This window comes from Vombatus ursinus, unplaced genomic scaffold, assembly GCF_900497805.2.
Source record: "Vombatus ursinus unplaced genomic scaffold, bare-nosed wombat genome assembly UNPS02014813.1, whole genome shotgun sequence".
Lineage (NCBI taxonomy): Eukaryota > Metazoa > Chordata > Mammalia > Diprotodontia > Vombatidae > Vombatus > Vombatus ursinus.
The window spans coordinates 12,211,210-12,222,833 of NW_020954591.1; the positions used below are offsets into that span (position 1 = coordinate 12,211,210).

An 11,624-nucleotide genomic window follows, 5' to 3' on the forward strand; every position below is an offset into this window, starting at 1 on the left:
AAAGAAAGAAAGAAAGAAAGAAAGAAAGAAAGAAAGAAAGAAAAAAAGAAAGAAAGAGAAAGAAAGAAAGAAAGGAAGGAAGGAAGGAAGGAAGGAAGGAAGGAAAGAAACTGTTGGCTGATTGATAGTATACAGGATACTCTGATGCCATCTTCCAAAATTGATTGTGGCATATGTTGACAGCCATTCATTTTTAAAACATGAGTTGAGAGCAGTGACTTTCTTTCGGTGACTGCTCTTTCTAAAGAAGACTTATGTGTATACTGAAGTCAAGAATCAATGCTTTCATCAGGGTAGGAATTCCCTCTCCTAAAGTAAGGATCCATTGACATAAGTAGTCATGGAGAGTTCCTGAGGATCAGAGAAATTCAGTGACTTGCCCACACTTACCTAGCTAGTAAGGTGTACTTGAACCCAGGATTCTGATTCCAATGCCATGCCATCTCTCAAGTATCTACATAGCATATACTGTGGATACATAATGTGGGCTCACATTTCTTATTACTTTAAGCTTTATGACACACTTTCCTCCTGAAAGCCCTATAAAGCAGGTTGTACCATGTAACTCTCTATTTTATAGATTTGAAAAAAAAAAGAAAAGAAAAGAAAGAAATAAGTATTTATTAAGCATTTAGTTCTAAGTGCTGCACTAGACACTTGACAAATATTATCTCATTTGATCCTCACAATAACCCAGGAAGGTGGGTGCTATTATGATCCTCATTTTAGAGTTGAAGAAACTGAAGCAGACAGTGGTTAAGTGACTTGCCCAGGGTCACACATCTAATAAGTGTCTGAGGTGGAATTCAAACTCAGTTCTTACTGACTCCAGGCCCACTGTTATGTGCACTATGGTGCCACCTAGCTGCCTAGGAGAGATTCAGTTATTCAGTTGTATAGTTGTATATCCAAGTCTTTGAGACTACATTTAGTGTTCTCTTGGCAAAGATACAGGAATGGTTTGCCGTTTCCTTCTCCAGCTCATTTTACAGATGAGGAAACTGAGACAAACAAGGTAAAGTGACTTGTCTAGAGTCACACAGCTAGTAAGTATCTGAGGCCAGATTTGAACTCAGATCCACCTGAGTCCAGGGCCAGTGCTCTATCTACTGTGCAACCCAGTGAATTACCCAAAGCACAAAGCTATACCTTAACAGATCTGGCTTATAATCTCTGCCTTCTGATAGATGTGACTTAGGAAAAATCTTAGTTCACATTCTGGATTTATTGAATTGAACTTTATTTATATAGTTCTTATCCATGTGAAATCTAGTTTACTCTGTATATGTTTTTCATGATAGTTGAAAGTGGTAGATTCATTTCTGATTGATGTGTTCCAATTTGTCCTTTTAAAAATTAGTACGTGTGTTTTCCATTCTTTAAGAATTCCAACTCAGGCTACAAGGAATGCTATAGCTACAAATCAATCCTCCCACAGTCCAATCACCTATAGTGGTATGGAGGAAAAAGCAGATTGGTGCCCATTAGCACATAGCAACTGTGCAGCAGCTGAATGACACAGCTACCCCACTGAATTCCTGAAAGGTCTCAGTCACTTTCTTTTCTTTCTCTTTTTCTTTTCTTTTTTTTTTTTTAAACTAAGCAAGGAAGGATTTTCAGGGTAATAAAATCCAATTTCCTTCTTGAATGGATTTGGCCAAGACTTGTGAAAAGTGAGTCATCAGTTGGAGCCACTAAAGGCCAATGTGGAGTTTCAGACTCTATTGGTTGGAAGCTGACAGATTATTGGGTTTGCAGAAGTAGAACAGAGTAGGAAGGAGAAGGAACCCTGAGTTCAGAGAGTTAAAAGAACACAGGAAATGTGTTCTATGTTATTAATTCTGCGAGACAGCAAAACTGTGACAACTCCAATGTTTAACAACATTTCCGTTGAAACTGTTTCGAAGGCACCTTTAAGAAACTTGAGTACTTCAAAGGAATAAATACATGACATAAGCAATAATACTTAATCACAAAGTTACTGCTTGGGTGACTCAGTTCCCACACCCAACAGAACTTTAATTCTCACGTTCTACTTTCCCATCAATTGACAAAAATGTGCCTCCCTATGTTAATTTTAGATTCTTCCTTGACCTTTGAAAGTCTACTTTTATTCCTCTTGAGCACTTAAAAAGGAAAATATATTAGTAGCAGTCTAAGATTAAAATCACTGTTTTATTTATAGATATTTTTAAGCCACTACTGGAAATGAGGCTGAATTAGAAAATTGGTGCATCTAGTCTGTCACATCAGGACTATTCCACATTGTATAATTCACCAACATGGAGTGAAAAAAAAAAGGAAGGACTGTGAATTAATTCCCATTTCACGTTACCTGGCTAAAATTTTCATGAGTTTTTCTTGAACCTAAAAAAATACCTCACAAAGATGAACTTGAAGGGCTTGTCACTTTTCTGTACCCTTGAGGTACCAACGTAATGTGGGTTAGGAGGATTTATAGAGTCATCCCAAAATGTGAATTCTGATTTTTTAAGAAGTACATCTACTGGGACTTCAAATTGAATCATATCAAAAACTCCAACCAAAAACATGTATATGACATCCTCAGCAGCCAAATTAGCCAAAAAATATAATCACTGTAGATTAATATTGTTTTCATTTATTTGCATGTCTGTTGTCTGAACATCATGCTGCTTTAGCACTAGCGGGTAAGGGCATTTTCTATATAGTGCTCAAAGCAATGGAAGCATCTAGTAGAAATGAAAAAATGGCAATGTAAGTTGGATTAGAAACATCACAGATTTAGGTTTCTAGCTTTATTTGAGTAATTCTCCTCTGTCTCTTCCTGTTTACCTTTCTCCAATTGGTGCCTGATTTTTTATGCAGTTATGGAAGAAAAATAGTGACAGAATTAGCACTAGTAATACATAAAACAAGAAATCTTGGTGTTTTCTTTTGAGACACATTGTAAAAATATTAATGAGTAGTATAATTTCAAATTTATGTGGAATAAACCCTTTTATACATTTTTCCTTTAAAATATTAATTTTGCCTTTGATATTCCCACTGTGATATTATTTTTATTCAATTTTTACATCAGCAGGTCTTAGATCTGAATATCAAAGGATTACTGGCCATTTAATTCATAAAGCTCTTGCTTTAGGGCATACATACAGTTTCAGAATGAAACTAAAGTTATGTAATTGTTATCAAGTCACTTTCCAATTCAGGCAAGATAAAATTATACACTGACACTTGAATTTCTCTTGTCTAACTATGTAAGTGTTTTTAGCTGTAAATGTATTGAAAATACTTTTAAGGGAGAAAACTATACATGTTTACTTTTGTGAAAAATTTTAGTTTTCTAGAAATGAGAAATTCATGGAGAAAGATTGTTATACAATAGTGAATTACTTTGACTAAACAAAGCACTTAAGTTTTATTTTAAGTATTTTTATTATAATTTTTATTTATTAAATATTCATTAATGCATTTACTTTTTTTGCCAGTGAAAATGGCAGCATAAATATAAAATGAAGAAGGAAACCATTGTCTCTGTGTGCAACAATCTTTAGTCCTTGTAGCTTTTCATCATTAATTAAGGACTAACTCATCAGGGAAGAATTGATATAAACAATAGAGATTGTTATGAGATTCATGTTATGAACCTCAGTCATTTTTTCTATCTGGATGCTCCATCAGTTAAATCAATTGTAAGCTGTAGTCCCTACCAATCTCTTCCTAATAATTTGTAATAAATTCATTCATTTGATGGATCCCAGTGTTTCATACTTTCAGAGTGGAGGCTGACAGCCAATGGCACAGGTAAGGAAGGCAGTGTAGCACCTTTGGGGGAGTAGGAGGAGCACCGCAGGTTAAAAAAAAGGAGCAACAGGCTACCAACCTCTGACTGAGTCCAAGTTTTTCTAGCCCACTGGACCTGAAGTCTGACCCCTTGAACAGGATCCAGAGAGGTAGGGACAGCTCTACACCCCTTGCCAGTAGGAAACAGTTTCAGAAGCCGAGACCTTCACCCTTTACCCCAAAAAGAATTTGGGTCCCATTTGTTTGAGGGGGGAATGATGGGGTACAGGCCCAAGCAGAGACCTTTGCCCCTTACCCCAAAAAGAATATGGGTCCCGTTTCTCTAAGAGATTCTCCTTGAATTCTCACACTTGATCAAGGAGGTCTCTGGCATTCCCCTGAGGCCATAATCCCATCAACTGGCCTTTCATTGTGGCTACTACCAGTCTCCCAATTCTGTTCTGTTACCTCCCAGTTGCCCCTGGCCACTTCCCACCCTTAATCCTATCTAGACTCCATTCTCCCTTGGCCATTTGGTCCAGGTCCTTGGTGTTCTATTCACCCCAGCTTACTGTCCACTCCCATCCAGATCCTCCTTAGGCCCCTCCTCCAGTCACTCCAAACTACTTGGCCACTTCTGGATACCTCCCACAGTCTTTCTGTATATAAAGTCCATTTTGTCTCTATTAAGGTGCTCAGATTCTTATAATCTAGCCAATAACTCAGTGATGTTCAGATTCCTTAAGAGTCTAGCCAATATGGCAGATGTTCTAATAAACCTTGTCTTTCGTTGAAAAAAAAAATTTTGAAAAAAGGAGCAAGTAAGAGAGGCTAGATGTTCATACTGAGTTAAATTTAGAGTTTGTTGACTGCTTATGTGACCATGGTTCATTTTACTTTTCTGAACCTTACTTTCCTTGGCTAAAAAACTGGGATCCAAATCTGTCTTTGGTAAAGTCACCCAAAAATGGTTATCAAGAGCTTTGGTCAACTTTTGATTATATGCTTTCAAACTCTTCATTTTGTGTCATGGTAGATGGCGAGACAGCACAGTGGATAGAGTGCTGGCCCTGGAGTCAGCAGGACCTGAGTTCAAATGTGGCCTTAGGCAGTTACTAGCAGTGTGACCCTGGGCAAGTCACTTAACCTTGTTTGCCTCAGTTTCTTTGTAAAATGAGCTGGAGGACATGGCAAACCACTCCCATATCTTTGCCAAGGAAACCCTAACTGGAGTCATGAAGAGTTGAACAAGACTGAACAACAACAATAATTTTCCCTCCCAGGTTGACTTCAGTCCATTATTTAGCATTATGTCTTATTTTTTAAAATATATTTATTAATAATTAATTATTTATTATTAATTTTACAGGCATTTATTAGTTTTTTCCACTACCCCCCACACTGAACAATTTTTAAAAGTAAAATAAATACCCTCACAGTAAATACATATAATGTAGCCAAATATATTCCCATATTGATGATAGGAATCATAGAATTTTAAAATTATAGTGATAGGGGATATCTTTTACTGCATCCAGTTGGATTATTCTTATTTTGGAGTTGATGGGAATATCCTATTAATTGCACTTTTTGTTTTTCCTTTGAAAGAGGTAAGGGATGTCAGTTGAAGTGTACCTCACCATATGGGGGAAAGTCTCTAAAACTCAGCATTCAGTTAGGCTTACTCATTGACTGAGAGGGAACCCAGAATAAGGGCAGACAGTGAGAGGAGACTAGGAATGATTTTCTTTATTCTTTCGTTCCCCACCTCTCCACCTCTTGAAAATACCCTGGTAAAAATAATCAGAAGAAGGAAAATATTTGAGCCCTCCTTCACATTCTCCCCTTATTCTTGTAGTCTTTGCCCAGTTGCTTTATCCTGATTTTGTTTCTTGGTAAATTAAGATGCACTAAGAACAAAAAAATATACATTTCCAACCTTACCTCTCCCTGCGAATTCCAGGAACAAATTGCTTTTGTCTTTAGTTTGTAGAATAAACTATAGAATATTGTTTTTATTTTATTATTAATGAATAATAATCAGAAAATTGGGGGGGGTAGATAATCATATTCTTTTTTTTCTCAGTGCTTGAACCACTTACTGATTATATAGGTTCAGCAGCTTGGGAAACTACTTTGAAACATTTGGCCTATTAGGGCAGTAGGCACTAAAATTCTGTAATTGTATTAAAAACAGACATACACACATATATATACATGTACATACTCATATGTATATATATGTGTGTATATATGTATATGATCATGGGCCTGAGATCATCAGTGTAGCCTTATAAGCTTACTGAACTTAACAATGACTTGGAGAACTGGTCTTAACTTGAAAATTTGTTGAAAAATTTCAATAAACATTCCTTCCAGTGATTCTAAAACTAAATAATCTTGCTTTGGACTTCTCATGTTTGTGTGTATGTGTTGAGCACCCATTCATTCTCAATGCTGAATTGTATTTTAGAAATACCAATAATTACCTTTGTTTATCTAAATAATTCTTTCCCTGTTATAAAGGTTTTTCTGAAAGAAGGCATTTATACCAATCTTCAAACACTATGGACTTTGGTTAACATCCCCTCCCTTTCTTTTAAATACAATTTTAGAAAGTACTCCCAAATACATAAAAGTAAACTGTTAATTTCCTGACTTCTCATATTTATTTCTTCAAACCTATCAACCAACCCAAGCAACTGGAATGAAAACACATGAAATGTTATTGTCCATTTCATTTTTGTTGTCAATTTAACCAAAACTTCTTAGAATCTCCATTTCTAGATGAGGAAGCTCAGGGAGTCAGAGGTTGTCCTTTACTAAAAACCACACAGCAATCTTGGTAGTGAGTTCTAACTTCCAATCTTGTAGTGAGTTCTAATTTTTTTAGCACTCCCCACCCTCTAGTTTTGTTTTGTTTTGTTTTCATTCTGGGATACAGCCCTTTGAGACAGGGCATCATCCCCTTTGAGCATATTATAAATAAAACAGTTCAGCAGATTGTTCACCCCAACTTTGGCTCACCTGGTGTACCCACACCAAGCCTGATGAGCAGAGCATGCCCTCAGCAATCATGTGATCTAGGGGTCAGCCAAACAAACATCCACTGTTCCCCTTCCTCTCATTGATCCTTCTACCAGAGTGGGACGTGCATTCCCTCACCTCAGGCTTTATCGTATGTAATTGTGACTACAGCAGCATGAAATAAATAAGCATGAATCGCTCATTCGATTGGATGGAGAGGCTGTGAGTCTCCTGAGGAACTGCTTTCCTGTTATTTTTCCATTATTTCTGGGGCTCTGAGAGGAGATGGCCTTCCGATAATCGCCACCACACTACCTTTTTGCTGAATGAATGGAACAACAGAATCGTGTTAGTGGTCAGGGAGCCCTTGGGGAGTATTCAAACAACCTCTTGTGCTAACGCCAGCTAAAATGACCATGTCTTTTACAGATTGCAAGCACTCTAGTCGTGGCTGACTCTAGAGCTTCTGGAATCTATAGCTGTGTGGCTTCCAATAAAGTTGGACATGTGGAAAGAAACATTAGCTTTTATGTCACAGGTAAGCCGCAGTTACTCCACCATCAAAGGTGGCCTTCAAACCTCCACCATTTTTTTAGGATCGCTTCACTCTGCTGCAGGTACTTTCTTCAGTCATGAATCTAAGTTGGACTTAAGAAATCCAATGTCACGTCATGTCATTCATAAATTGTTACACTTGGATAGGGATGGTCACACTTTGAGAAGCTTCATCCGAGGGCTCAACCTCGAACTGTCTAGGAAATAGTGGTTTTGGAATACAATTTTACCTAAGCTTTGGATTACTCTAAGAATCATTATGTCACTGAGTCCTTTGGCTAAAATCAAGTGAAGAATTGTTTCTTAGAATTCTCTTCCCCAATATAAAACAGTAATAAGTCATTTAATGACATGGTCTTCTAATCAGGAAATTAATGGTTCCTTTGTCAGTAATAGAGGTGTTAGATCTGAGCACTGGACTTCGACACAGGAACCCTGGATTTAAATCCTACTTTAGATGTTTTTTAGATGTGTGATTCTGAGAAAGTCACTTAACCTCTCAAATCCTTAATTTCCTCATCTATAAAATAGGGATAATAATACTACCTGCCTTACAGGGTTCTTATAAGGAAAGTACAAACCTTAAAGTGATATGCAAATGGTATTTATTATAGATAAATAACTTCTGGCTCCTGATAACTATTTCCCCACATTTTGTGGAATCAACATCCATCTGGATCTAGTATTTCTAAATCAGATTTGATCCACAGGTTGAAAGGGATGAAATATGATTTTATTTCTTAGACATCAAAAGTGTTTTAGGGTATTCCAAAATATAGGAGGTATCTTGTATTCATCAAAAAAAGTGATGGTTTCTGCAAATTTTATATTGCCCAAGCTCTATAAATCGCCCTCTCTGTGCAACTCTCCTGGCACAGGAAGGATGTAAGAAGCTCAGAGTATAAAAACAATTGCCCTACTCCACCCCCCTACCCCTCCCAAGAAAAATCTAAGGAAGTCTGGGCAGAGTGCCAGCTCTCTGGAAACCTAACACTATACATACTCTGAAGAGTAAGTAATGAACAGAGTATCTTCAATTTCTCCAGAATGATCCTATTCCCAGATATACATAGGTAGTAGGGTTGTGTGGGAGGCCACTTCATAAGCTAATTCAGTATCAGAGAAGCTGCTTCATGGGAAACATCAGAGAATAGAAGAGCATTGAACTTTAGAGCTTACAAGGTACTTTGTTGTTTTTCAGTCATTTTTCAGTCCTGTCTGGCTCTTCATGACCCCATTTGAGGTTTTCTTGGCAAAGATACTGAAGTAGTGTGCCATTGCCTTCTCCAGTTCATTTTATAGGTGAGGAATTGAGGTAAACAGGGTTAAGTGACTTGCCCAGCACCACATGGCTAGTAAGTGTCTCGTGCTGGATTTGAACTCAAGAAGATGAGTCTTCCTAGCTTCAGGCCTGGCACTCTATCTGCTGTGCCAGCTAGCTGCCCTAAAAGGTACTTTAGAGAGCATCTGCTCCAAGGGTTCTTAACCTGAAGTTTGTGGACTTTTAAAAACTATTTGAAACTATTTCAATATAACTGGTTCCCCTTATAATCTTATATATTTTATTGCATACATTTAAAGATATGATTCTGAAAAAGGGTCCATAGGTTTTGCCAGATTGCCAAAGGGGTCCAGAACCCAAAAAAAGATAAAGAATTCCTGATTTAGTCCACCGTCCTCATTCTACAGATTAGGAAAATGAAGCCCAAAGATGAGCCTTGGCCATGAGTCAAAGATAAAGCTGGACTCTAGCCCAGTTTATAATCTCTTAGGTTAATGAAGAGAAGTTTGAGATACATCTACTTTCAGGCCATTCTAGTCGATAAAACACAAGCATGGTGTTCATTTCAAGTGAGTGGAGGAATGAAGTTCCTTCTCAATACCTTTGTAGATAAACCTGAGATGGCTTAGGCTGATGCAGCTTGAAAGTTCTGTCAGGTCCTTTGCCTGGAAACAAAACAAATCACTTCCATAAGGGCCAGCCTGGTATGTGCTGGACACCATACAGCAGGGACGACAGGACAAATGAGTGACACATACCTACCCTTCAAGAAGCTGTAGGTTTGTGGGTGTGAATGTTTTACTTTCTCCTCACTCTTCAAACAGGCTCCTGGGTTATCAAGTCTCCAAGATACTGAAAGCACCAACATTACATCTGTCCTACCCAATTTTTAGTTGTTATTTTACCCAAGGAAGAGTGCAAGCTGAGAAAAAAAACTGGCCTTCACCTAAGCTCAGGAAAAATTCTTCCCACTTCCCTCCAGTCTCAGCTCCGAATCAATCACAGAGTTAGAGGAGAAGTTAGGGGCCATTCATCTAGTCCAGCCCAAACCTGAAAAAGAATCCTGCCTATCATTTACCTGATATGTGCTTATCTAACCTCTAAGATCCCCAATGAGGGGAAGACTCCTGAGGCAGCCCATTCTGTTCTGTTAAACTTCTGGTGGGAAGTTTTTCCTTCTATCAAACCTCAATTTGTGCCTCTGAAATTTTTACCCATTCTTCCTATTTCTGTCCTCTGGGATAAAATGAAACAATTCCGATCTTTCTTCCATATCATAGTCTTTCAAATAAAGTCTTGTAGACATCTCTTATACCCGTCTTGTAGACACCTCTCATACCCGTTTCTTATTTTTCCCTTTTCCAGGTTAAATATCTTCACTTCCTATGCTAATCCTTGTAGTTATTGCCTAGTTAAGATCCATGGGAAGAACTGGTAAATCTCCTACCTCCAGTGGCTTGCTTGTTGAAAGGAATTTTAAGAACACTAGGGTAAAAGGATCTTTTGAAATGTATAGCCACCTTTCTTGCCTCACTTTCTTTTGCCAATGAAATCTGGTTTTTGTTACCCCCTTCCTTAAAACCCCAGTTTGACTCACAGTTGCCTTCCAAATCAAATAAAAATGATTGATCACAGCTCATATGTATAGAGCATCTTCCTTACAACAAGGTAGTGATGTTTCTATTAATATTACCTTTATTTTACAGCTGAAGAGACTGAGGTTTATTAGGAAGGCTAAGTGACTTCCATCATCACACAGCTAGTAGATGTCAGTCAGTCCTTGAATATAGGTCATCTGGTCTTATGTTTCTTATTCTTTGCATGTTCTCTGCCATAGGTTTTAGGGTCTTTTGCCTGTACAGTCCGGTAGAATCCTCTACCAATTCAACCTCCTTCCACCTTATCTAAATACCCTGAACTCTGGTAGATCAGCTTATATGTACCAATCAAACCTGCTAACAAAGCCTTAGCTTTGTCTTCTCTCTTTGAGCCCTTTACTGGGTTCCTGAGTGCCGGAAATTCCTTTCTTCTTCCATCTGACAAACTGCATCCCTTTGTCACCTTAAACTTAATCCTTCCCCTTGATGTCTTCCTAGACTGAGCAGAACTTAGGCTAAACAGTTGGTCCAAAAAACTAAGTCCTTACCACTAGTGAATTAAACTCAGGGATTCCTATAGGAACTTCACTCCTTTGAATTAGGGATCCCTACCTCTCTCCCTGCCCCAACTCTCCTTTAAGTATGTAATACATAGATATATAATACATATATTACACAGACAGGATGGATGTGGGATGAATGTTAGGTTATGGTTCTGCTATTCACGTTAGATCTTTCGGAGTTTGTTTTTTCTTTGAGAGATGGAAGATAGAGTCAGGAAGACAAGCTCAAATCCAGCCTCAGATACTTTACTAGCTATGTGACACTGGGCAAGTCACTTAATCTCTTCATGTCTCAGTTTCCTCATCTGTAAAATAGGGCTAATAATAGCCTCTACCTCATAGGATTGTTTTGAGGATCAGATGAATTAACATATGTAAAGTACTTTGGACATCTTAAAGCTCTGTATAAATATTAGCTATTATCATTAGATATTATTCTTTCTATCTGAGTAACTTGCCTACCACTGGAATTCCTTATCCTCTGGTGGCCTGTTAATGTGGGAGGGAGAAGCTTATAAAAAATTCCTATATATAAATGTTAGCTATCATCATCATCATCATCATCATTGTTATTATTATGTAAAAACTTGAATCAAGGAAAAAATTCTTTCTAGGTTCATCAGATACTTTGGGACCTTTTTTTTAAACCTTTTTTCTTATACACGCATCAAAATGTATTCAGAGAACTATGCAAAGTTGTAGGATGTTTATTTCTGAGAGTCAGATGGCTAACTTAAAACAGTTGAATTTCAGTAGTAGCGGCAGCAGTACTACAAAATGAGCAACCACAAAACATATTTGTCCTTCTCTTTATTCGTGTGTGTGTGTGTGTGT

General features: G+C 37.7%; 1 protein-coding gene across 2 annotated transcripts in view; it reads left to right on the plus strand.

Annotated features, from left to right (window-relative positions):
* Positions 1 to 11,624, plus strand: part of FLT1 (fms related tyrosine kinase 1) — a 191,136-nt gene that overhangs the window by 91,280 nt on the left and 88,232 nt on the right. For both annotated transcript variants that reach the window (XM_027877641.1, XM_027877642.1), the window contains exon 12: positions 7,222 to 7,330. In XM_027877641.1, the coding sequence (XP_027733442.1) occupies positions 7,222 to 7,330 (109 nt within the window). The remainder of the gene's footprint in view (positions 1 to 7,221; positions 7,331 to 11,624) is intronic.